Raw genomic sequence first — 27254 nt, forward strand, 5'->3', positions numbered from 1 at the left:
CCCCGGAAGCAAGAGACGGGCCAGGAATGAGGCTTTTTTCAAAATCAGTAAAACTTTATTCTATTTCCATTCTTTGCCATTAACAGAAAAAAATTGGAGAAAGCAATGTTTGTTTTACAAAGATAATGCATCTCCCAGAGAAGAAAACCCTAAATTGAGAATAGAGGTAACATGAAAAAACCCCCCCAAAAAAAACACAGTACTGCCCTCTATTCAAAGAAAGTAACTCCTGATCTTTTTGGTTAAAGTAATACTTAGACCAATCATTCCGTTTTCTTGCTTGATAAAGTGTGACCGGGAATGGAGGGAGGGGCAGGGGGAGGGGGGGAAAAGAAAGCACACAGACATCAACTATTTCACCTTGATGAAAGTCTCAATACAGCTATGGAAAGCCTAAGTATTTATTCTTTTACAGTACACTGGGTGCTGGCTGCAAAAAAGAAAAAAAATGTATTCACTTCAGGCACAACTTCTTTCTTTTTAAATTTAAATCAGTAAAAGAAACTGGGTGTAGAAGCTGCAGTGTTCTAAGCAGCAGCAGATTTGTGCATTGTTTTAAATATATTTAAATTACCACACTGATGGCACACCTCAGCCTTATGAAATTCTGCACTGCATGTGTTTCAGAACGCTACAAAAATATGTCTACCCCAGGAAGAGACTTTCATTGAGCTCTAACAACTTTGCTGGCTAAAGGACTCAAGTTAAATGAAATATGAAAACATTGTAACATTTGGCCATCAACTTAAGTTATCTGAATGTTCATGCAGATTTTATATAATGTTGAACTTATTCCACCCTCGTATGGTCCTCATAATTTGAGCAGAGAGAGCTGAAGTGAGCCTTCCGCTTCCACTTGGAAGGAAAGACATAATGCAGCTGAGCACTAAGGCATGGACACACCTCAGCCAAAATAACAAAGATAAAGCGTAGATAATTGTAGTGCAGAATTCCATAAGGTCTACCAGGGTAGAGCTGTCTATAATGTTTACTCACATAGGCAATGTAGATTTGCAGTTACCAGTTGCGTTAAATGCACCATTCAAAACAAGCTTCTAAAATGTGATACTATAAGGCGCCACCTTAAGTTCTTCAGAATGCAACTGTGCATAACTTTAAAATGGTTTCATAAATTTATTTTAAACATAACATAGGTGAAGGTGTTAAAACTGATGTAATAGCTTTGTAGAATTTGGAGGAAGGGATGAATAGGGAGATATTCAGTACCCTTCACCAGCCCCCACCACGCAGTCGTACATCAGGTATGGGTTTTGTGGATCAGTCTATAACACCAGCTTGACGGATCTTTCTCTCTGCACCAAATCCCTGCATGGAAAACAAAACAAACCTTTAGCTCCAGCATCATGCTTTAAAGCAAACCTGTTCTGCTCCAACCAAACACAGCTTCAGCACATTTCTAGTTAGCCACATTCGTCTTCAGAAACAACGGAGACCCTCAGAGGTTTTGCGGGTTGCTCTTTATAGTCCTGGATACTTCACAGATTCCAGACACTTTACTCCTTCTGCTTATCAAGCTGTGGCAGAGCCTTATGTGAAAGCCAGGTTTAGATAAAGTGATTTCACCTACTACCTCCGAGAAGAGGAGCAGGTTTATAAAATAAAATACAAAAACCAAGATAGCCATTATGTGCCAGAACACAAGAAGCAACTGCTTGCTTCTATACTGTGTGCTCTTCTGAAACCACAGCATACGTTATTGACAGAGGGTGTAGCAGCCCTGGCTGCACAAAAATAACCTGATCTCACACAGTGGGTAACTAGTTCACCACAGAATGAAAGCAGACACCACGTTTCAAACAGTTTGGGCTGCCAACACAGGAAGCAGCATTATGTTATCAAAGTTAAAACAAACTGGTTGTTCTGCAAGCTAGCCTTTCTCTTACGTACCTTTGAGTTATCCGGTCCCCTAGGCTGACGAAGAACTGTGAGACGAGGAGCATTGGCATCATCCATATTAATGCTCTTTAAACGATTAACAAGTCTATCAGGACGTGGAGCAGCAACAGCCTTAGCGCCTTCGCTGTAACAGAGTCAACCACACAGAGCACCGATGACTTCCCAGAGATGGTGTAAGCTACCTAATTTATACTCTCTTTCCCCATTAGGCCATTAACATAGTCTGTCTCATGTGCAAGCAGACTTTCCAGTGACACCATGTACGTCTGCCTCAAAACCATTACTTTAAACACAGGAGTCTGAAATAGCAGTAGCTCAAGACAGTATTCTCAAAAGGGTAGTCTTTAGAGAGCAGAGGCGTTGCATTTACTCTCATGCACACATAATTAGTATTTCCTACATTTCTGCTCCCTTTAACGGGAACAATAAAAGGCTTACGAGTTGCCAGTACATAATGGCATTGCATTAACAGCTCTGAAGACTATGAGAACAGAATTTTAGGATGTCGGGTAATGGTAGGACTAGAGGGAATGGATTAAAACTAGAGATGGGTCGATTCAGACTGGACGTTAGGAAGAAGCTCTTCACCATGAGGGTGGGGAGACACTGGAGCGGGTTGCCCAGAGAGGTGGTGGAAGCCCCATCCCTGGAAGTTTTTAAGGCCAGGCTGGACGGGGCTCTGAGCAACCTGATCTAGTGGGAGGTGTCCCTGCCCAGGGCAGGGGGGCTGGAACTAGATGGTCTTTAAGGTCCCTTCCAACCCTGACGATTCTATAAATTTTGGGAGAAAAAAACCTAAATGTTAGCACTTCTATAGCATCTCAAGCTTAAGCAAAATCCAAATTGAGCAGTTTTCTTCAAAATGATTAGTTCAAAAGCAAAAAAAAAAAAATACCCACCACCCTTAAGAAATAACACGCCAAAAAGAAAACAGTGCTTAACGATGTTGTTGTTCTATTTAAAAATGAAAGATGCTCTTCAGGGAACAAGTGGAAGCACTATGTATTATGCTGTCCAGAGAGTTCAGCAACTACATAGGAATACCATCAGTTTTCTTACAATTAATTAATTAATGTCTACTCAGAAGGCTGCATCCAAGTTCCTGCTATGGGAGGAGTTTCTTCAAAACAGATTAAAAAAAAAGAACAAGCTATCTGTAATTAAGAAGAGCTGAGAGTTCTGCTGCTGCACACCCTACAAGTCCTGGCAGCCCTCAGGTGAGAGGCGCTCTCTGAAGCCAGCTGAAATTCAACGCTCCCGTTCTAGGAACAGCTAGCTCAATTGAGAAGCAGCACGCCCTCCACTACTATGAAGCAGACAGCGCGCCAGATTAAATCACTTTAATTCTAAATCCTCACCAGACACGCCACACGTTACAGGCACTGCATTTTCCTGTGCGCTGGTTCAGGATTACGGAGAACTCCACTTCATCCCCAGCCTGTAGCTCCACACCATCCTGAACTTCTTTGACATGGAAGAAGAGCTTTTTGCTGTCACCCACTTCATAGTTAATGAAACCAAACTGAAAACCAACACATCACAAGGTTATTGCTCTCCTCTTGATGCAAACAGATGCAACGACTTACAGGAAACTTAACTACTTCTAGGAAAAAAACAAACTCTGAAGTGCCTAATGGAAGAGGAAATGCAATTTGTACACCGAACAGAACGTTCTGCCTGGAAACAATACTTCTGGAAGTCTAGGCACTCTTCTTGGGTTTATAAAGTCACATTTAAATCCCAAAGTCTATAGAACAAGCTCTGAAAACCACCAAAGTCCTGGCAGTTGTATTAAACTGAGAAGAGCGCTGCTGTATGTTCTTTTTTTAGGACTCCACCTTCAAAATTACACAGTAAAAACAAATATAAAGTGTTCACAGCTCTTAATTTTCTAAACATTCTGAGATGCAATTAACTAGGGCAATGATCAGCCCTTGCATTTCAGGTGGACTGTAATAATTGCTTAATGCTGTGAAGAAGCTTCTTCTAGAAGCAGAGTATGCGCAGTTTTGTTTCTTTTTTTTTTTTAAACACATTTTTAATGCCCTGTTGAGCAGAAACTAGTTAGATGGATTTCTAGGACATCTGAAAACCAGGTCCTTCAGAATCAACCACAGCAAAACCGTCCAGTAGTGCCAAGTCAAGCAGTTATTTCCTATTAACGTGCATCTTGTCTTCACAGCAGCAGTCACTCACCTGATCTTTCACACACTCCACTGTGGCTCTGCGGAACGGTGTGATGTTAACAGCCATCGTCTGCCCATTTTGACCAAGAACACAGAGCTGAAACTTCACTGTCTCTCCTTTTTGCAGACAGTCACCTTTGTTTGCCATTCCAACGATTCCAAATGGATAGAACTCTCCTTTCATCTCACCTAGAGGAGGAAAACGTAAAGGGCAGAATGGAGAGGCATCCTTTTCTCTCCGAGGGCATTTAGAATTTGTTTCCAATATTAGAAATTATACTTTTACTGTCAGCTTAGTAGCATGAATATGGTCTGTAGTGTGAATATAATCCTCAACACCTCTGTTCACAGTTTATTAAACTTCTAAGCTTCTTGTGCATTTGTAAAAGGAACTCTTCTAATTTAAAAGCAGCAAATCTTACCATCCTCCATGACTTCAATCATGCCCTGGTATTCAGTTTGTGTGGGATCTACACTCCTTAAAGGACGAATTACTTTACCAGAGTAAACAGTTGGATCAGCTTCTTCGGTGATACCATTCACTGAAAAGAAACACAGTGCAAAACCAGGATGTTCCTAGTCATACTTTATTTTAAAAATAATTAAAGTGATTCAGATTGACCAGGAGCCAAAAGTTTGCACTGCAAGACACCTAAGGCAGCGCACTCTATCACCCAGTAAAACTGGAACAGCTTTAATACAGCTATAAGTAACGATAGCTTTTCTAGTGAAGACCACACTGACGGTTCAAATGTGGAAGTAGAAAAATATTAGTTTCTCATGAAACTAGACACTATGGAACTTGCAAAGCAAATCGAAGTATTTTACTTCTCTTCCACTACATTCCCATTCCCTGCTCACTTTAATCATTCAATAATCAAATATGCATTTTTTGTCCTTAATACCCCCATCTGCATTCCTCCTGCAATTTTCCTTCTGTGAGGTACTGCACAACTAGTGCAATTACTAGCTTGGCTAGTTCTGCCGCTAGGTCTCTTCTTATAACCCTCCAACTGAAGAGGAGAGAGCACAGTAAAGGCCCAAATTGTTGCTACTGCCTACAGGACTGTTGGTCTGCACTTGTCTGTTCTCTGGAAACACGGGCAACGGCTTCCAGGAAATCAATGACCATCACATTAAGCATCATCCTCTTGGTCTAAGTTCCAACTGTAAATAGATTATTAATGAACTTTACCCCTCAGCACCTGCCAAAAGCCTTGTAAGCAGAAAGTACCAGGTACAGTCTTACCTGCATGTGTTTTGTTCACTTTTTCTGCACTAACTTTGTTTCCTTTGCCTTTTGACAAGCTGTATTCAACAGTGTCTCCAAGTTCCAGGTTATCAATATCACCACAGTATTCACTACGGGAATGGAATTATGTACAGTTTTCTTTTAGTTACATGACAACAGTGATGCTCATTCAACATTTACGTAAGTTGATCAGAAAACATTTAACTAGCTCAGTACCTCACATTGTCAAGAAATCCTCATTTAAGAAAGTGAAGCATTTCAAATATACAATACAACTGTGTTTCTTGGCCTGGGATTCAGAGGCATAGAACACCACAATTGCTGACTAGCAGAAAAACCTGAACCAGTCCAGCAGAGATAATAAATGGAACTTGAGACACCTAAGCATATATTATATATACACATGTGTGTGTGTGAAGTCTAAACGGGCTTAACAGTCAACACTACCAAACTTGCCTCCTCCCCCCAACCAAACAAACCTCCTCCACACACACAAAACCAAATAATAATAATAAAATTGCTATTCACCTGTAGTGGAAAAAGATCTCCTTATCATGATTGGCTGTTTCAATAAATCCAAAGTTATCTTTCAGGGCTGCCACATATCCCAAAAGCCTCTTAGAGCTGTAGTTGCGTCCTAGCATTCTGACAGAAACAGCTGTTTGCAGACCAGTTCTCTTCACTTCACAAACACTGAACTCAACCTGTTGAAGAGAAGCACATCAATACTAGAAAGGAAAAAAAACCAAACCAACCAGCCACGACCACTGCCATCAACAAAAAACACCAGACCTGAAACAACTCCTTTCAAAGGTGTGTAGCTCTAATCAATACCTAGGCTCTCCAGGAGAGTAATTTTCTAGCCACTACTCTCCCCTAAGTACCTGTCAGTCATTGACATTTACAACACTCCAAAGAGTAGCAATCACACTGGCGACATCTGGAAGGCAAGCCAGCCTCTAGCACTCAGCTTCTTTTACCCATTAAAGATGAGAACCTTTCTGTTTATGTGATTCACCTCCTTTCACTACACTTATCATCAGCAGCCCACACTGCACATGTACCTAGCTTTTCAGATTTTTAGAAAAAAATAATCAGTGCCTTCCTAGCATGGCTCCTGAACACTGACAGCTTTTAGGCTGCTCTTCCAGATCTCCGAGCTCTTTCTCCGCTTCCATTGTCTCTCTGGCTAATTTGCTCATAAGGGTACATTCTCCCTCTTGAACGTTAATCTCAAAGTCTTCATGTTAAATTCCTCTTGATTATTCACAACCAGAGTCTACTGTCTTAACGATACAAATTCCTTGTTTAAAAAGCATCATTTACATACTAAGACACTTTTTTCATATGTGTATCACGAGATATTAGGATATTTTTCTAGTCTGAGAGAAGATTAAGCCACTCAAACCTAGGACAGAGGAAAAGAAATGGGTGACATTATGCAGATGCCTAGTCCTTCATTTGTTCCGAGAGGGAGAACAAATCCCAGCAACAAGGCAAAGAGCAGCTCAGGTCTCACAATGCGCAGAAAAATATTTCTTAATGGTATACTTAAGTTATATTACCTTATCTCCTATCTGGGGATTAGCAGATCCTTCCACATCCTTGGCCTGGTAAGGAATGGTCAGTTTTACTCCACAGTCATCATAAACAATTATTCCATCCTCAGCTTCCTAAAAACAAGACATTAGAATTCAGCAACAGGTGTCTTGTTTGTAAGCAAACAAGTTTACTACATACAATTAGGAGTACTGCTCATTTGAGCCACAGTGTTTTTTCAGTAACTACTCAGTAACTGGTGAAAAACACAACAAAGCAATCAACTCTGAGTAAGAGGCTTTAAATGATATTAGACAATATTTTTAAAGGAAAGGAAGCATTACCGCCATTTCCAGTTAAGTATTTATTGGAAGTTTAGTTATTCTGGCAATGATTAAAACACCACAACAAAACACCAGAGGTTCTCTGCTAGCCCTAGAAATTTAATTTTAACCAATTCTATCTTGTATCCTATGTAGTAGGAAGTAGAAAGAAACATTGCATCAAGTTCTTGGAAATTATCCTCAACATGATCATTAACAATGCTTTTATTATCTTGTTTCACACAGGTTTGTTTTCACTGACTGCTGTTCTTAGCTATTCAATGTAGCTCACATTTATACAGGATAAACAGTGCTTCAAAATGTTGAATTACAGATTCTAAGGAAGTAGCCTCACTCTCTCCAAAGCCGGGAACACAGAATAGGTACTTCACAAGCAGAAGAGCATCATTACCTTCTCTTTGCCTTTATTTGGGCTAGTGGCTTTGGCTGGAGTGGCTTCTTTGTCTATAGTGCCCACAAAACGGTGATCTGATTGGGTGTGGAAAGAAACCGTGCCCTTTGGAAGTTTTTTAATCCTTATAGCATGATTTCTTTGGGCAGACAACATATCCTGAAAAAGAAGACGGATCAGATTTTAGACAGATCGCACATATTTCCTTTAAAAACTACGATTTCATAAAACTATTAATCTCACTTACAGGAACAACAGTGAACTCTACTTCATCAGAAATATGGAGCTGATTTCCATCCATAATTTCACTGAAGTGGAAGAACATGCGAGCGTCCCGGTCCACACATTTAATGAAGCCAAAGCCATCTCTCATTGCTGCAATCACACCCTGAGAATAGTCAAATGGACAATTACAGTTTTACTACTAGTATGCGACATCTGTCTGCAGGTACTCCACATCTGTCTGTGGAGTATGTAATGGTCTGAACACAAGGCCTGAATCCTATGAAAACACTTCTTGGCTTACGCCATATGTTTCCTTGCAAATGGTCAACCTGAAATGCAAACAAGTCGTACTTACCTAGTTTCTCTACTTAAATTGTTATGAAGTGGAAAAGATTAATTTAAGCCATTAACAAGAGGACTACAGTTTAAGAAACTGACATTACTCCTACACTGAGAACAGTCTTGAAGGGGGTAACTCTACAAATACATGCATCATGTATATAAGTATATGATACATACATAAACACACACAATAAACATACAAGAACCTATAAAAACAGGAAATAAAATCAGTGACAGAAGGGAGGAGAAAACCCATCAGATTTCCAGAAACAAATGAAGAAATTAAAAAGCTTTCTAACAAAGGAGTTTGTTAAGACCATCACATCCATGGATGCATATTATGGTAATCGTGTTACGTAATATTTTAGTGGCCTTCCTGGTAACCACTAGAAATGGAATGCTGAATGACAAATCCATTTCTCACTCTTAACTGCTCTTTAAGAAAAAGCCTCCTTAAACTTGCTGAAAGAGTTCGTTACTCAAGTTAGAAAGAACTAGTACCACATCGTGCCAGAGGTACTGAGCTCACGAACATACCCAGTCCGACCCTGTCACTACAGAGCCTTTAGCAGGTCTCAGGGAAGGCTTATAGGATCTGAATGACAATGCCAAGATACTTTCCACCTTTAGGAACATTATTCTCTTATATAGTTTTCACAAGCTCAGGAAAATCAGCTAACCTTTCTAGAAGCAGCCAATACTCGTCACCTCAATAACAGCTCAATTCAGGAGGGCAAATGTATCTAGCCAGAGTACGAATACAAGGAGTCTGTAGGGTAGAATGCCAAGAACTGAGAGGCTGAAGTCAAAGTTCAGTGGTTTGCTTAAAGCAAAGGGTCCTTAATTCACAGCACACTGAGGTCATAGCACTATAATTGGACTCCAATTGAAAAGGAAGACAAACTTACCGTCTAGTTGGAAAAAAAACAAAATTCCAAATTACAGGGATGAAAGGTATTCTTTAATACTGATTAGCACATCCATCTTAGTCCCTGTAATCCACAAAGAGTTTTCTGTATGTGATAGAACACAGCTCTCTACTATCCTTCTGCTGGACCCTCAGACAGGGAGACTGGCCAAAAAGCATGAAATCCAAGAGCTGCACACAGTACCTCCTGTGAATCCTACGACTTTTCACTACCTGAACCAGAGTAGCCCTAGGTTCTTCCAGTTTTCCTAAGGAACATGAGTAGTTATCTATTTAGACTCAAGCATGTGTATTTTTAAACTAATAGTTCAAGATTGCAGTACTTGCTAGCAATGCAAGCCAAGAGGGCCAATTAAGATCTGATTTTCTAATATGACTTCATTTACACAATAGTTAATTTTTTATTGTTTTAAAGGCAAGATGCATAGCATTAATTCTGAATTTTATACCATTTAAGCATTTCATTTGAAGTGTACATCTGAGGACTGGGTTTTGGAAAAGAGAATGGAAGACATCAGTGATTTCTGCATTAAGTTATTGTTTAAGACAACCCCCCTTGTTTCACTTTCATTTGCCCTCAAGAGTTAAAATTTTTAAGACAGATACTTGCCATTTCCCTGGTTTCATTAGTAAACTGGAAAGTATTGGGGAGAACCTCAATATTGGTGGCTCGTTCCAGTTTGTCACGTCTGTCAGTTGAAATATTGAATCGAACGTGGTCGCTTTCCAGCAAGGTCACCTTGGATTTTGTATCTTTGTCTCCAAATGGAAGTTCTTTAGGAATCACAAAGTCAACTTTGATGCGGCCAGGTAATGGATCGCTCTAGCAGACAGAAAACCCAACAGGAAAAGTCAGTTCACCTACAAGACTCACGATAACTGCAGACAAAATAGCTGTCAAGTATGGATGACACCAAATGTCTGCTAGACTCAGATCACTATGCCTTATTTATATCACTCCTAATTTGTAATTTACTGCCCATAGCCAAAATTGAAGGCAGTTTTTGGTGACGGTGGTTCAGGGTTTTTGTTTGGATTTTGGTTTTGTTGTTTGATTGTGGGGTGGTTGGATTTTTTAAGCACCAAGCACTTATTGCCAAAGAAATTAAGACTCTATTTCAAGAATTAAATTTATAACCATACTTGGAACACTTCTAAAAGGCAGTGTCTTTCTTAAGTGTCTAAAACACACGAAAAATCTGGCACCAAATCTTCCCAAAACAACAATGCAGACTCGTCTAAAACCTTAAGGGAAGTGCTCATGTACATCCTTTCCTCAAAGCCAAGTTTTCCTCAAAAACCTCATTAACTGTTAATGCTCGCAGGAATCCATAGACCAGGATTACTCCAGCAAGTATTTTCTCCCCTTTTCCCTATGCTTTTGCCTTAAAGATACATCCTAAACCCACAAAATTCAACAGCAAGTATTTGAAACATTAAAGAAAACACATACTCCCCCGTGTACCACCACCCTAATTCTTGCTTTTTATAACCTTTAGAAAAATTGCACATTGCGACTGCTATTCATGGTTGTTACAGGTTAAGAACAAGCTTATTCCTTCACACTGACACCATGCTTATACAGCAGACTGTTACAGGGAAAGGGCAACAATTTTATTGTTTGACTGGAATTCAGTACAATCAATACAACATTTCAAATAAACTTAAGTAAATACTGAAATTCACCTGGTTTTTGCTGGGTACTTTCGGAATTACTTTGGTTACAGTTCCTTCAAAATGTTCAATGCTGATATCTTCAAAAATGACAGTTCCTTGAGGCAGCAGTCTAACATCTGTTGCAACTTCTTTACCCTAAAAGCACAAAATCAGTCAAATACCCATGGAGAAGAAGTAAGGTAGCAGACGTTTTTTGATGAACTTCCCCCCCCCCCCCCCTTTTTTTTTAACAAGTGAATTTGAGTAAACAGACAGCTGTCCAGTTATGGCCTAGGATCTTGTCTTCAGTTTTTACTGGATTTCGTCTTACATTTCTGTCTTTGATTGTAAACTCCACATCATCACCAGGCTGTAAGGCTTCTAGGTCACCTTTAAATTCACTATAGTGAAAGAATATCTCCTTCACGACATCACCCCTCTCAATAAATCCAAAGGCTTCCTGAGAACAGAACAAAGTATTTAATAAATTGCCTATTCTCTTGACACACCAAGACAAAATTTTACAGGTTCTATCAAACACAATGAAAAACTATGACACACCAGTATAGCAGACTTATAAGTGCGCACAGCTAACAGACTACCACAAGAAATATACAAACAGAAGTAAATGGGGCTTCCTTTGTTAAGGAGAGTATTAGTATCAAAGATTAGCTGTTTAAATCATTTCACCCAGTTTACATCCACAGCTCCAAACTGTTAATAGCTCTTAATGCCCTGAATATATTATTTATAACACCACTTTTCAGAATAGCATTTAATTTTCCAATGAAACTTTAAAGCTAGAGCATCACTTACTTTCATGGCACAGACTACTCCTTGACAGCGGGCTTGTTTCTTTTTTAATAGCATAATGTTACGAGCACTTACAGCACCAGTACTGGAGGGGGGGAAAAAAAGTAAACAGAGCAAACTGAAACAACTCAAAATTGGAGCAAAAATTAAGATTGTATCTCATAATGCCATTTCAGTTCTTGAAACAGGCATGAATTGCTGCCTGACTACCAACACAAAGTATGAAGTCAGAAAAGCAATACCAACTTACTGTTTGTTTGTATCAATTACAAAGTTTATTTTATCTCCTGTTTCCAGCTGTACATTTCCTTCAACGTCCTCGGGGGTGTAAGTCAGGTAAAATACTTCCTATAAATTAACATTGACCAATATTAGTCTATTTGCAGAATAGTTGTTACAAAGAAATATTAACATTATTTTGTTTAATAGCAGTATCTGCTATTAGAGAAATTAATCTAGAGAAAATAAAAAATCGTCAAACATGGCATGCAGAAACATTCTTTTTTCCATTGTGCTGTTTTGATGAGTCTGTAACAAGCAACTTAAGTTGAAAGGTTTGTACATGGCCATCTTTAAATGTCAATTTCTAAACTCTGAAGGTTCAAGATAGGGACGCATGAACATTACGTAACCCAGTTCATTAAGTTTTAAAAGGGGAAAAACAACTATTTGGTTCTATATAAAATTCTCCATAGATAAAAGCAAGTAAGCTAACATTTCCGTTTGTAGTAATTACCAAAGCATGCTTTTTTTTTTGGCCAAGAACTACAGCTCTTAGCCGTGTCAAAGTCTACATTAAATTGCGTCAGTTTTTTTTGCTCATGGACCACAGTGATGGATCAGTGAAGAGTTCAAGTAAAATACGTAAGCTTTACCCCATTACGTTCGTAGCATACACTCCCTGTTGGACTCTGACCCGGGGCAGCTGGAGATTTACTCTCTAAATTGTGAGGAACAGCGCACACAACCTACCAGTCAAAAAAAAAATCCATTGCTAGTCATTTCAGGAGCAGCATTGTTGAATACAACAAGAATCTCAGTATCCTCTACTATGCACTCAGGGATGCATGCCACGCTGCAGAGTTTCAATCTTACAGAGCACCTGTTGACTGTCAGAACTGCTTGGAGCCAAGTAAGAGCTCAAACTGAACCTCTGAATTTTTACCAGAACAACAAAAATATCTTTCAGTGTAACTGAATATCGTATGCAGTTAATATGCATGCTAAATGAATCTAGCCTTCGACACTGGAGTAAAGGGTGCAAATTATGCATCTATAGAAAACAGGCACTAACTTGTCCGTTTATTCGTTCTTCAGGTAATATTTCTGGTTTTATCTTCACCAATTTAATAGCAATGGGTTTTCCAGTTCGGCGATCAGAAGACACTTCAAACTCAACGTCGTCTACAAGACAATCAAACACGGTAATGACATTACAAAGTTTTGTGTTCGGTTTGTTTTGTGCAGTTTTTTTGTTTTTTTTTTTAAATCACTGAATGGTTACATGTTATTATTCATGTAACAAAGTACACAACAAAGTACACAACAAACACAACAAAGTAAAACTCAGACGCTTTTGTTACCAAGGAAGGACATTCTATTTGCAAATATTTCTCTGGTTATTCTGCTTATTCACTCTTGTTGCTAATGAACTATTCTATTGTAATGGCTTGCCCTTCAGTAATTCCGCACCCTGCCCGCCCGGGCCCTGCTCACTATACAACAGACTTCACACTGAAGTTCACACAACATATGCCATTAAACAGTTTAGAAACTTCGCTGCCACGTTAATTATGAAGTAGCAGCCTCCCCATTCTGCAAAACAACTGTCCATCTTCAAACTAATTTAAAAAATAAGAAATAGAGCTCATGAGATATATTCTTCCACAGTCTAATCGCTTGCTTCCATCTCAGTTACGCAAGTTTGACCTAACACCACACCGTTTACAGAACGGCCGCAATTGCACTAACATAATCTGTACAAAGCTTAAATGCTGTCAAGGTATCTCATCAGGAGTGGTAGATTATTAATTCAATTGTATCTTTAGCCTATCAGAAGCAGCAGCATGCATCTTTTCGTGCCACAAGATAAAAGGATTTTCTACGGCAAGTGAAAGAGACTGGTCTTCACCCAGTCAAGAAGCTCTGAAAGTCGCCCAATTACCTCCTACTTTGAGCTCCTGTAAGTTGCCATTGTACTGTGAACAGTGGAAGAACAGTCTAGCTTGCCGTTCTGAACACTGAATGAATCCATAAGAGGTCAGCAGTTTTTCTATAACCCCAGTCTCACGCAGTGCTGCCGAAGTACCATTGGGGTACCCGTTGTGTCCATTGTTGTGGAGCAGGTTTGGATCAAAGCTCATCTGTTTAAAAGAAAGCATAGGGGAAGAAAAAAATACATGAAAACCACTTTACTAAGTTCCCTTTCTCCATGCCAACATAACAGAATAACAAACACAATGAGCTTACAGAAGTTATTGTAACACGCAAATTCTAACAATTTTTAAAATAGAGTAAGAACATCAAAACAGTCAAGCTTTTGTAAAACAATAACCCTTACAATTTAGACAGGCAACATATGTATAAAATAGGCCAGAAATACAACACCAAAATATAGCTTGTTTAGACCAAAACAAACTTCTGACTTTCTTCAGTATTATACCTCGAAATTCTCCCACATTTGCTATTTCACATCAGAGCCTGAAAATATCTAAAGTATCTGCTCTTCCAAATTATAGAGGTAATTAGGAAAATGCAACGGTTATGAACCAACAGAATTAGGTTCACAACCCTGCAAAGTACGACCCTAGTTTGTCTGTTCAGCCTTTCATTCTAAAAAAAATGGGTTTAGGTATTTAAACATTTTTGCGGTTATGGAATTAATACCCAGAATTAAACTAACATTTCTGTAGCACAGGAGCTCAAGTGCTAGAGAAACTGAGAACACCTGAAAACAGCATTAAATTTAAAACTTTAAAGCTGTCATGAACAGTTAAATTAACCTACATCCATGAAAACCTTTTTTTTGGGGAGGGAAGGAGGTGTCTTGTCTTTTCAAGGCAGACTCAATCTTGAAATATTCACAAGTCCCTTCACTAACTCACTGGCTTTTTGATGTGCAAGTCTCATTTTAAAAGCAAGCCATTTTCATTTTCAGGTTAGCAGTTAATCCAGTTGAAATATATTGTACCTCACCAAACACTTTCATTCAAGAAAGACTGCTGAAGCAACCTTCCCCAGTCAATATGCATCTTAAGATATGATATTGGAGAGCTTTATTTGCTGCAGTTTTCAGCATATTTATTTTGGAAACAGAATGAGACTGTATCTGTTCTCTGCTTTCTTTTTGCATGAAGCAGAAGAGATTCAAAGTTAGTCAGCAATACGTTCGGTGGAGAGAAAAGACGTCCGAGTAACTTGTAAAACGGTCATACTTTTTACTCTAATACAGTTACTCCACATATTAAAAGGTATCATTATGGCACGTCTTATCATGCCATTTGGAAATCAGTTTAAAAGTGATCAGACAGCACCACTCTTTTGAGGAAGGCAACGCCTAGGACATTCCACACACAAGATGATGTCCTCCTGTGAAGGCAACAGTTGAAGTGTTTGATTTTAAGCCATCTTAGAGTTCGAAATGATTTTCAAAAATAAATCAGTCCCGCAAGTAGGTTGGCTGGGGAAAGGGAAAATGATACATTATTATACCTTTTCCCAGGAGAACAGGCAAGACCATTAAGCCATTATGAAAGCTCAAATCAGTGTGACAAATGCTTTTTGAGTCATATACAAAATGGCCACTTCCCATCTCTGATAAACATAAGTACACAAACACACATATACCCCTGCCACAGACATTAAGTAACAGACTACTACTAAAGGTATATCATATACAGAAAATGACAAAAATCTACCTAAAAATCAAGTTCAGAACAGCCGGTTTAGGATTAGAAAACCACACTGCTGCAATCTCTTGCTCAAAGACTAACATTGCATGATACCACTTGAACAGTTTGAGTTTAAAGGAGTATTAGTATAGCACAAAGAACTCATCATCAATCATCTAAAGCCTGACAACGTAAGTGCAAACCAAGACACACTCCTCAGGGTGGCACTAAAATTTACTGTAGAGAGAAAGATACATGATAATATCGTCAGCCTTTCCAGATGCTTCTCATGCTCCTAGACCTGTTCAAACATAATGTTATAACAGAGAGTAACAAAAATCAAACACAAAGTCCATTTACACACATGACCAGGAGTATTGTCATAAAACTTTAAGAAACTCCTAGTAATAGGCTACAACCTATTAATGTACAAACAAGACTTGCTTGGATCTACAATACAACAATTATATACTGTACCATGATCACTACCTGCCTGTGCTGTCCACTGCCAACAGCCCGCTCCCAACAGCTGTCTTTTAACACAGCTGACCTGTTTGTTCACAAGAGTAAGAACTATGAATCCCACCAGTACACTTACCCACAGGAAGAAAAACAAACTGTGCAGTAAGGTTTAAAGAAGACTAAATGGAGGTTATTTGAAAAAAGGGACTGCAACCACAACAATGATTGGAACCGTTACCAGAGGAGAGAGACATTAATAACCAGCTCTCTAGCGTTATAAGTAGATGTGGTGTTAAGGGATATGGTGTAAGGGAGAACTTTGTAGAGTGGAGATGCTGGTTGGACTCGATGATCCCAAGGGTCTTTTCCAACCTAAATGATTCTATGATTCTATTGTTAAATACAGCCATATTGCGGGTACTATTAATTCATCGTGCTTCTACTAAACCAACATAACAGCAATGAACTGCTAAAAAAAACCCCCATACCCTCTGTTGACAACTTGTTTCCTATTAAGTTTAGACATATAGATAACTCTTTATATAACATATGCACCAACCTCGCAGTGATATTCAAATATTGCACTTTCAGTAGTATTAGCCGATTCTTCTGTTTCAGCACAAGTTTCTAAGGATGAAGACTGCTATTATTAAAAAAAAAAAAAAAAGAGAGAGAGAGAGAAAGGAAGACAGAAAGAAAAAAAGATAGCAAGAGAACGTGATCTATCAAGCTAATAGAGAAAACAAGTGCTGCTGCCCTGGGCAGTTTCAGTACAGCACTGGAGAAAACAAAGACTATTAGCAGCGTTGGGACGTGCTCTTTTGAAGCTGTTGAGTAGGCACAAACTTCTTGTTTCAGATCAAGCCTTGTATCTTCAGTGTAAGTTTCCTCTTCTTTGGTCTTGAGTTGTTGTTACGATGTGGTATATTCTTTTCCTGATCTGAACTTGAAGCAGCAGTTTCAGGTGGTGAATTCTGTTCTGTTCCACTTCATACTGGAGAAAGGAAAAAGACACACGCTAAGTATCACCTTAAAAGAAATTATATATCAGTCCTAGGTGTTCCTACAAACAGCTGCATTTCCTCTACTTTAATACCCTAGGATTGATCCATGCTAGGAAAGACCGGTTTACACATGTATTTGGCATTCTCATTTTCAGCTTTGTTTTCCAAGAAACTCTACCTCCAAGCCAGTTATGCAGTATTTTCAATTTTGAAATCTTCAGAAGCAGTTAGGCATTTCAGGAAAGGTCCCAGTTTGTACAATTAAAAGAGCAACTTCATTTTGATGAACAGCAGCATCATTTAATGCAAGTCTTAGTCCTGCTACCAGTAACTTTATATGGGTGCTGTCTCATAATTTAATTAATAAGTGCTTGCATAGACCTTCAGAGTAGCAATGGAGGGGGGGATTAGAATTTCCTGACAATTTTGGTTCCAAAAGGTAAGTCAAGGACTAGCAATACCTGAAGCACCTTTAGCTTCGTATAAAAACAAACAATTTTCTCAATTATACGTAGAGGTGCTGTATGCGTGTTCTACACAGACCATACGCGCCCTGGCATAGCATGTAAAATAACTGCAAAGCCATTCTCTGGACTTCTTAAAACAGTGTTTGGAAAAATGTTGATTACATATAGATAATATTTGTGTAGATAACATAGGAGAGAAGCCTCTCTGCAACAGTAAGTAGATAATAGTTCCTTCCTAAAGTTTTCCAGTACCACTTTGCATTTTCGTGAGAAAGCTATTTAGACAAATGGCCACCTACCACATAAAACTGAAACCTTATAGAAACAGAAGCTTTTTTTTTAAAAAAAAGAAATAAAGTCTAATTTGAGTTTGTTGCTTACTCAGTACATATAGGAAAAAAAAAAAAGAGAAAATTATCGTGGACAAAAGCTGCTTATAAGCTACACAACTATGAATCTATGGATAAACTAGCATGTTATGCAGTAATCTAAAGGTACGAAGCATAAGAGCACAACTCTTCTCCAAGTCGCTCAACAAGTCCCACACCAAATGAGCAAAAATATGGACAAAGCCTATTTCTCCACTATAATGGGAAAGTGAATTTCACAATTTACATCGAGCTTTGAATTCCCGTTAGTGAACTTGAAAGAGTCAACTTAAGTGACTGAAATGTGAATGCAAAGATATTTAACGCTCATCACAGTGAAAATGCTGACTGCAGTCAGCTATGACAAATAACACCTCTAAACCCCAAAAGCACACAATGGCTGTATGCAAACTCATCACCCCATTTTCACAGAAGTTTGTATTTCCATGACCTCTGCTCCAGATGAAGGATCTTCCTTTAGTCACTACTCTGAAAAACTTTCTGCTGACATAAGTCTTCTTGTCAGACCACTACACGTACACGACTGAGACTAAGAAACTGGATGAGGGCAGTACAAACCAGTATCCGGTATGAAAGGTTTGCAGTGAAAGATTAAATTACAAAAAAAATATAAATGAGACGACATAAAGCTACTGAAAAAACAGCAGGATCACTAGACTTTTCACATACCTCTGTATTACATTCAGGCAACTGTTACACAATCTCTTTCACGACAGTATTATTTTTTGGACAGCATTTCACATTTCAAATGAGCATCTCCCTAACCAAGTTCAGGAGAAATGAAGGAGGCATACACTGTATCACAGGAACTGCACAGAGACACTTCTTATTCACATTCTTCTCTCTCATCTAATTAGATTAATATTATTAGATCTCTACTGGAGCTGTAACTTGTATTATATTACATTTCTCCTTTTTCTGCACATAGAATGTGTTAAATTTTGATAGAATAATCAAAACACCTCTTCTGCCCAAGGATGACTAAAGCTAATTTTATCGGGTAATGGAATAAGGCATAAGCTTTTCCCTTAAAAGTCAGTTTGATTTGGTAACAAGATTGTTTTACTACACTTAAGTCATAAAAAACAGGGTTGTCAAGCAAGCATAAAGGAAAAAAAAACAACCAAACAAACGTCACTCTGTGTGTCTGCCTCTAACTTTTTACTTTTTAATTCAGCTACTATAAATAATCCTCCAAACTGTAAACAGTCTAAACAGCTGCCCTGCTCCCAAGTCACACTGGGTTCTGCATTTGTATATTTACAGCTGAAAAGATTAATGAAAAGACAGGGAAGAGCTGTACAAGTCCTGTTCTTGAAGTCTTTCAGGTGCAGATTTTTCTAAATGACAGTAAGTCACATAAAGCTGTTCACAGCTGGAAACCATCTATACAGCCTAACAGTAGAACTTGACAGATTATAAACACTGTTTTGTTTACCATTCCCTACCTAAAAAGAGGTAACTGGAAAAACAAGTATTTTACTGGGTTAGAACATGCGCTTCTAGAAATACCCATCTCTTACATGACTAAGATTAAATTTAATAAAGATAACACTTTATATTTTCAGTATGCATGTACAACACAGCTATTAGATGATACTTGGAGATAAAGCTCTTATGTATCTTTTCAAATGAATACTGGAAAGCAGTACTGAACGCTTGCTCTTCAGCGCCCCAAACAATACATGACAGCTACGAGATCAGCTACTAACATTCCCTAGATTAGTGAAGTCACTTCTACATCAAAAAACATACATCTACGGGGGGGGAAAAAAAGTTAAATAACTTCTAAGGACACATGGCATCATTTTAAAAATAAAAATCCTAAAAACCCGGTTTCTTTTACCGGGACCGGGGCTGAGCCCTGCGCTGGTCCTTAATGCAGACGACAGAGAGACGGCCCCAGGCGTTCCGCCAGGGCCTGCGGCAGGGCCAGCGGCGGCCCCGCAGCAAGATGGAGGCCGCGGAGCGGGGCGGCCGGCCCGGCCGAGGGGCGGTGCCAGCGGCCGCGGCCAGCGGCGGGGGGCGGCCGGCCTGCCGCCGAGGCCTACGCTATGACAGAGCAAAGGCGGAGGGGGGGGCCTAGCCGGCGCTTCCCGTCCCGGGGGCAGGGCAGGCCCGGCGGAGGGAGTGGCCGCCCCGCCGCCCTCCCCGCACACAAAGGGGGGCGATGGCGGCAGCTCCCCCGCACACAAAGGGACGGGGCCTAGTCCCCGCGCCGGGCGGGGCCGCGCGCGGCACGCCGGGAGCCGCCGCCCGCCCCCAGGAGCCCCCGCGCCGGCGCCCCGCCCGCGGCCTGCCGGGACCCGTAGTCCCCGCGGCACCGCCCCCGGCCCTCCCGCCTCCCGCCGGCCTGCAGGCCCCAGGCAGCCCCGCGGCCTGCGGACCGCGCAGCGCGCCGGGAAAGCGAGTTCCAGCGCGTCCGCGGCCCCGCCCTCGCGGCCGGGTGGGCGCCCCCGCCCCGAGCGCCCCGGCGGCAGCGCGTCCGCCCGCAGGACGCCGGGAAGCGTAGTGCGCACGCCGCCGCGGCCCAGCCGCCCGCGGCCGCCGGTACGCCCATCCGCGGCGGCGACGGCCTGCCCGGCGGGCGCCCACGCTCCCCCCGCGTTCCGCGCAGCCGAGGCGAGGCCGCGGGCGCCTTTACCCCGCCGCGACGGACGGCAGGCGGAGGCCGGGCCCAGAGGTGCCCTCTGCCTCCTCCGCCGGCTCGCGGGGGGCCGCCGCGTCCCCTCAGCGTCGCGGGCGCGGGGTCGGGAGCCGGCGCGGCCGCCGCCCGCCGTACTCACCCCAACAGCTCAGCGCCCCCGCTCCAGCGCCGCCATGAGCAGCACGGCACCGCACGTAGGAACGGACCCGGCCTCTCGCGAGACCGTGGGCGGCGCTGCGACTGCGCACACCGCCGCGCGCCGCTCGCGCACTGCGCATGCGCGCCCGGGCACCGGCCGGCGGCGCGCGCACGTGCAAACGGCGGCCGCGCGCGAGAACAGCCCGGCGGCGCGCGCCTCGCGGCCCGGCCACCCCCGGAAGGTATTGAAACTCCCCCGCTAATTAGGGCCCACTACTAATGAATAACCAACTCATCAGTCGAAGCAGCTGCTGTTTAGTTTCCACTTTTCCAGAGGAACGTTCACCTCGGCCAGGACGACGAAGGTCGCAGCCCGTTCGGATAACGTTAATTTAAAGGAGATAAAATGCAACATTTTGGTCATTGTAATTTTTCACTTGGGCAAGGTGAAAAGTAGCCGGGCTGCAAAAGGCTTGGATACACGCAGAACAGAGGGAATTACTGCCAGGATCCACAAAACAGAACACACTTGAGAAAATGCTGCCCATTGGGGTCTTTTATTCCCTCTCAATCAATTTCCAATGGAAAAGGATTGTATACAAGAACACTCCCGTACAGAAATCCCTTGTATCCACCAAACAATCTTGCTGAATATTCCAAGTGGTTGCAAGAAAATGTAATGAGCACAGGAATGTAAATCACCTTCTGCATTTATCAAGATTCTCACTTGGGGAGGAAAAGTAGCATAAAAATTTAAACTAATATTGAAAACGACATGTTTACTGTTCTTGGAGGATTATTCTTTGATCACAGATAAGAAAGACAGAAATCCTTATATAAAAATGTCATTACAAATATCACAATATTGATAAATTCCTACAATACCGCAACTCTCATTTCACTCAATGTAGGATTCGGCAATAACTACGTAACATCTGTCACTGAACTTACCTGTGACGTAACATTAAAAACCTGCCCAGATGGTGCTTTGGCTTAGTTTTGAGGCAGACTCCGCTCTGGTCTGGACACACTGTGTTCCGTGCGGGTCCCAGCACAGATCAGAGCTCACCCGCACCCTGGAGCATTGGCAAAGGTCTGCCCACAAAAAAACATTAGTCCTTCAAAAAAACCAGCATCCTTCAAAAATGCACGGGTGCCAGAAAGGGTCATCCACTCTGAGTTTCACCCCTAAACCAAGGTAAAGCACGCTCCTGTTATGAGTTACCACTTCAGTGCTCTGTCGCTCTCTGCCCTTCTCTCCGTCTGCTTCGAGCAGTTGTCCGATGATAACCCAGCCGAGCGCCAGCTCTTCAAAGCAAAAAGAAAGCTCCGCGTGCCTGCTTTGTGCAGGCGGAGCAAAGTGTGTACCTGACATTTACAGTGTAGTTTTTGAATAATCTCTTATTCCTTCTATCAAATACAATCATCACAACCCGTATTATGTTCTCTAGTTACTGACAGGGTGGATTTAAGTGCCACCTGCACAGTTGGAATTATTAACTAAAGCTCATAAAAAAATAACAAATGGGAGAGGAAATGAACTATCACAACAGAGGACACATCAAATACTTAATTGTTAAGCATCTTTACGCTGCAATTACTAGGACGGAGCAGCAGTGCAAGCCTTTGCCATCAAGAGTACGTAATTTCAGAAAAATGCAGAGAAAACAGCCCACACATTTTGAAAGATAAAACAAACATACAAGGAAACACCTGAAAGGGCAAATCAAACCCCATCCTTGAAGGGTAGTTTCATAATAGTCTCTGAAGTCAAGATTTGGAGATAAGGTTATTTTGTGGCCTAAGCTTCACAGTCGGGCAGATCTTCTCTCCCCACCTCAAAAGATTCTTTGCTGATTGACAATAGTTCACGCAGCTCTTTGTTTTCAAGCTGCAAAATCAATATTTTTGCTGAAATAGAAGTGAGCTAATTCACAATTAAAGGACGATAATCTTTAAATAAATCTTTAAATAAACTCCTTCACAGCTGAATAAAACACTGATTTCGTAACATAAGCATTAATACGGTGCTAGCAAGAGGGGATCCACATCATTTAAAGCTTATCTTTTGCTTCTGGCTTCACATATATAATACGAAGATCAAGAACTTGCAAATAAACAGATCGTGTTCTGCATTTCCTGACCCCACCCCCAAATATTGGATTGTCATAAATCTTTGACACATGCAAACACAGAAAGTCCAGAGTAAGTCCAGACACTCACAAAGCTCGATGCATCCTTAGCACCTGTATCTGTTCTTACCTCCAGCTGAGCTAGCTTCTCCTGAACTTTAAAGAACTGATCATCATCGACTTGAACAGCTTTTCTCATCACCTCTCCCATCTCACATATTCTGTCTATTTGACTTGCAATTTCCTGAAAGACATAAAAGTAATATATTCAATATGTTCAGGCAAAAGCAGCAGTAATAATCAATTACTTTAATTTTCTTGATTTTTGGATTATTTTTCCTGATTTTAATTTTAACCCTTTCTTTCCAAGCACACGCAATCCTTTCTAACTTGTGTAACATTTCAAGATGAAAACATGTACCTTATTGTCCATTATCACGAGTCATCAATGAAAACAGTGATTAGAATTACATCAGTCAGCAAGATAAGGCACCCTTACTTACCAAGATGGAAATAATTTTACGTGTGACAAGGACTGACACAACAGATTGAAGTTCATGTGAATATTAGTATGCAGCAAATTTTATATTGAAAAATTTTATATTAGAAAAGCCAGAGTCTGAATTTATAAGAATGCTGAATATAAAAGCAAATGAGATTTCAAGACTAAGTAACAGTGTGAAGTAAACAGCAGCATCTCAGAAGGAAGCCAAGCAAGGAAACTAAAATAAGACCAGAGCCTCCAGAGGCGGTTTTTACAGAATCTGTCTAGATACAGCTCCAGTCAGCTCAGAAACGCACATATAACAAACACCGAAAAACTCCAACATGTAATGTAGCAACAGTTCCTATTTGAAGAGCACTCAGTTTCAAAATATTCAAAGTATTTAGGGAGGAACTCAAATGTGCAAACACAAAAATGTCAGTAATTGGCAAGAAGTAGCAAGACAAGAATTTGGAAGCTTCTGAAGCATTTAACATAACATAAAAATATAAGCACTTTGGGGAATACCAGATAATGTTATAGGGTGGAGTTTCTTTTCTGTAATTGTCAGTAGTTAATCCACTGCCTCCGGAAGGTAAATGTATCACCAGAGCAGAGAATTCAGTTTTGAATTCCATTATTCAGAAAATATGTAAACAAATTAGAGCATCTACAAGAGAGCTGGAAGAACAAGAAAGACTTAGATAACTTAATCTGGGAAGAAAGAATGATGTATTTTTCTAAACAGAAAGATGGTTATAATAGAATATAGGTCTTTAAAATATATTAAAAGGTTGTTACTATTCTCCACGTTCTCTTTCCCAGTAGGAAAAAACTCATAGACTTAATCTGAAGTACAGAAGATTTTGTGTAGACATTGAGATAGTCTAGGTACATTCCATCAAAGGTTCCTCCAGAGTGTCTTCAGCTTTGCATTTCCATGCCATTAAAATGGAGCAAAAGCAATGCCTGAGAATAACGTCAGAAGTTTTGTTGAAATGCTAAGTCTTGCTAAACCTAAGCAAGCACTGGAAGCAAGACATTGTTACGCTACTTAACTTCAGAGGACCCAAGCAACACAAAACAGAGAACTAATGTGTTGCCACATACCAGTGCAAAGACAGATTGTGCTAAGAGGCTGGCTCCAATTCCAATTAAAAAACAGCAAGATATGAGATGTCACTAGGTTGAACCAGCTTGCTGTTCTGCAATCACATAAAAATGCATTTTAACAAATGGCTAAATTAATAAGCCTTAGAGATTTGATGTTATTATATTGTTATTAGACACCCAAACGTAAAACAGGCAGCAGCTATCAGTAGCCACACCCTAAAGTTCTGAAGTCACTGCACCCAACATGGATGAAGGCACACTTCTGGGCCATTGCACAGAGTATCCAGATGTAAAAACATTTGTGAGTGATGATTTCTTAAGAATTAAACATACTACAGCTCACAGAGATTTAGGAGGTTCTTCTCCCTTTGTTACAATTACTGAACAGGAACAATGATGACTCTGATGTCTTTGATTTTACTGGAGAGACTCATGTGCATTAAGCTTAACCCATGAAATTTACCACCTAGTGCGTAAAGATCAAGCCTTCACCTGGGCCGTGAAAGGGTTATGCTTTTCAATGTCCTCTGTGATAACTGTTACAACCTGTGTGCTGTAAAAGGGATGGAGAAAAAAATACCAGCAAAGAGAGACAAGAGTTTCAGAAAATGTATTTTGGAGCAGAGATGTTCCACGAATGGAAACAAGGATTGTATGAAAGCTAGGAGGAGACAGGGCAGAGGGGTCTTGAGCCCTCTTCTGTCCCCATCCTACCTTACCAAGGAATTAGCCTGATGAACTTTCAGGACTGGTTCTGCATCTTCCCCTTTTCTCCCTTGTAAAAGCTGTAACATCTGCTTTCTGTATTTGCTCATGATAAGCTCTAACGCATCTTGGTGCTCCTCCAGTGACATCCATAGCTCTGCAAAGTACAGTATGTGATTGCCACAAACGACAAGCCATTTTTCACAGCCATGACAGAAGCCCAGAGGTGCTCTGCGCCGGCTGCTCTCTTGATCCGTGCGACCCCACCGCTCCTCCCGACAGCGCGGCCCTGGGACTCCGGCCAGGGCCGCTGCCCTCCCTGCCCCCCGGTAGCCAACATGCCAGCCCGGCGCCGGTAGCCACTGCCACAGCCAGGCATCCCGCGACGCTGACAGAGCGCAACAGCCGCACCGCTCTCGAGAAGCCCCCTCCGGCCCGGGGCACCAGCCCCCCCTAGCCCCCCAACCCACCTCGGTCCCCCCGCTCGCCACCCAACACGGCCCCCGGGGTCCCCCCCGCCCACACCGACTGCGGGTCCCCGCCACACGCCGTCCCCCGCCGCCGGCTCACCCCTGTTCTCCTGCCGCAGGTCGCGGATCTGCGTGTTCTCCTGGGGCAGTAGCACCGGGGGCCGCAGCCCGGGCGGGTCGGCCCGCTCCGCCGCCGCGCCCTGGCCCTGCCGAGAGACGGCTGTCGGTCCGGCCGCCCCGCCGCCCCCCCACCGCCCCGCCACCGCCGCCCCCCCGCACCTTCTCGGCCCAGCCCGCGCCCGCCTCGCGCATGGCGGCCACGCGCTGGTGCAGCACGGCGGACTGGTCGATGAGCGACTCGGCCGCGGTGTCGTGCTCCTTCAGCCGCTCCAGCAGCGTCCTGGCGTCCGTGAGGATCTTCTCGATGGTGCAGGCCATGGCGGCGCCGAGCCGCACGCGAGCCGCACCCTCACTGCCGCGGCGGCGCCATCCCGCCGCGCGCCCCTCGCCGGGCCCGCCGGCCGGGGACCCCGCTTCCGGCCGCCCCGAGAGCGACGCACGTGCGCAGGCGCCGGCCGGCGCGCGACGGCCATGGGCCGCCTGGCGGCGCGAGACCGCCACGGCCGCCCGCCGCCCACGGGCGGGGCGGGGCCAGGCCCAGAGGGGGCGTGGTCAGAGAACGGGGACCCCGGGCGGGGCCAGAGGCCGGGGGCGTGGTCAGCCGGCGGGGCGGGGCCGTTGCTCCTCCCGCCCTCTCACGGGGGGAATTCGGGGCGCTCGAGGGTCGTTGCTGCCGGCGGGTGCCGGGCCGAGGGGGCAGCAGCCTCCGCAGGGGAACGGCGTCACGAAGCCACCCGCAGGCACCTCTCGGGTGCGGTGTTCGCGGGGCCGCGGCGGAGGTTTCCCTCCACGGAGCCCCAGCGCACCTAGTGCCGCTCCCCGGCGGCTCCCGCGGGTTCCCACCGCGGCGCTCCGACGGGGGCCCAGGAGGAAACCCTCCGGTTCCAGTGAGCGCTGCTCTGCGCGGCGCAGTCTGTTTGCAAAGGGCACAGCCTTGACCCAAGGAGTCCTGGTTATCTTTTTAAATACTCCCTTAAACAGTGTGTGATAAATCCTGGGCTGAGATCGGTTGAGCTGTCATCTTATCTAATATTCTTGTTTGTCCCTTTTAACAGTAAACATCCTCTACTCAAGTTAAAATAACAAGTTTTGTAATGCTGACTTGCTTCTTTGATATTTATTTGCTAACTCAAGCTACTGTTAGTGATCTGGGATGCCCTTGATGCTTTGCTTAACTTTGGGCCACAAAGCTTTTTTATTTAGTATTACCAAATTTATTAATAATGTTTTCAGCAACGTTTTAACAGGACTCCCTTTGACTTGCGTCATCTTTCAAGTTGAAGTCTCCATTCAGACAGACACATAAGAAAAATCTACGATGCTTTATCTGATGAAAGTTTCTTTATGAGCACAGAGATAATCAAGCCCAGGGCAGAAGTGCTGAATAAGATTATTTTATATAAGCAATAACTTCAAAACATTCATACAGTCCAAAGGAGAATAAACAGCTGCACTTGGAGTAGTTCATCAGAATCAGATCAATTAGTAAAGTATGAGATACATTCTGCAAATTTGGGAAATGTAATGCTGCTTTATCGTAGCCTGTGTGGAACCAAAGGACTAGACCGTGCTTTACAGCATGTTTCACCTTCTGGTCCTTATTTTTCTTCTTATTAGAGAATACTGAAAAACTAAGACAA

General features: G+C 42.4%; 2 protein-coding genes across 3 annotated transcripts; both read right to left on the reverse strand.

Moving 5' to 3' along the window:
- Window positions 1-33: 33 nt before the first annotated feature.
- Window positions 34-20710, reverse strand: CSDE1 (cold shock domain containing E1). Of its 2 annotated transcripts, XM_054181038.1 has the most exons (20): window positions 20592-20710; window positions 16505-16939; window positions 13758-13956; window positions 12888-12997; window positions 12469-12561; window positions 11844-11941; window positions 11597-11678; window positions 11112-11240; window positions 10811-10936; window positions 9735-9947; window positions 7877-8017; window positions 7630-7788; window positions 6921-7028; window positions 5884-6059; window positions 5353-5465; window positions 4526-4645; window positions 4114-4292; window positions 3276-3439; window positions 1909-2041; window positions 34-1326 (listed from the first exon to the last, which is right to left on the reverse strand). In XM_054181038.1, exons 3-20 carry the CDS (start codon window positions 13954-13956, stop codon window positions 1279-1281), a joined length of 2391 nt encoding a protein of 796 aa, XP_054037013.1. In that variant the 5' UTR covers window positions 16505-16939; window positions 20592-20710; the 3' UTR covers window positions 34-1278. The 2 variants fall into 2 exon arrangements, with proteins under 2 accessions (XP_054037013.1, XP_054037015.1); XM_054181040.1 differs by lacking the exon at window positions 12469-12561.
- A 409-nt stretch (window positions 20711-21119) lies between these two features.
- SIKE1 (suppressor of IKBKE 1) lies at window positions 21120-26046 on the reverse strand. Its single transcript, XM_054181432.1, is given in 5 exon segments — window positions 21120-22481; window positions 22853-22966; window positions 25039-25181; window positions 25595-25770; window positions 25772-26046. Coding segments are annotated over 5 exon segments (684 nt in total). The 5' UTR covers window positions 25933-26046; the 3' UTR covers window positions 21120-22391.
- Window positions 26047-27254: the final 1208 nt, after the last annotated feature.

The sequence above is a fragment of the Rissa tridactyla genome, chromosome 21, assembly GCF_028500815.1.
Source record: "Rissa tridactyla isolate bRisTri1 chromosome 21, bRisTri1.patW.cur.20221130, whole genome shotgun sequence".
NCBI classification, from domain to species: Eukaryota; Metazoa; Chordata; class Aves; order Charadriiformes; family Laridae; genus Rissa; species Rissa tridactyla.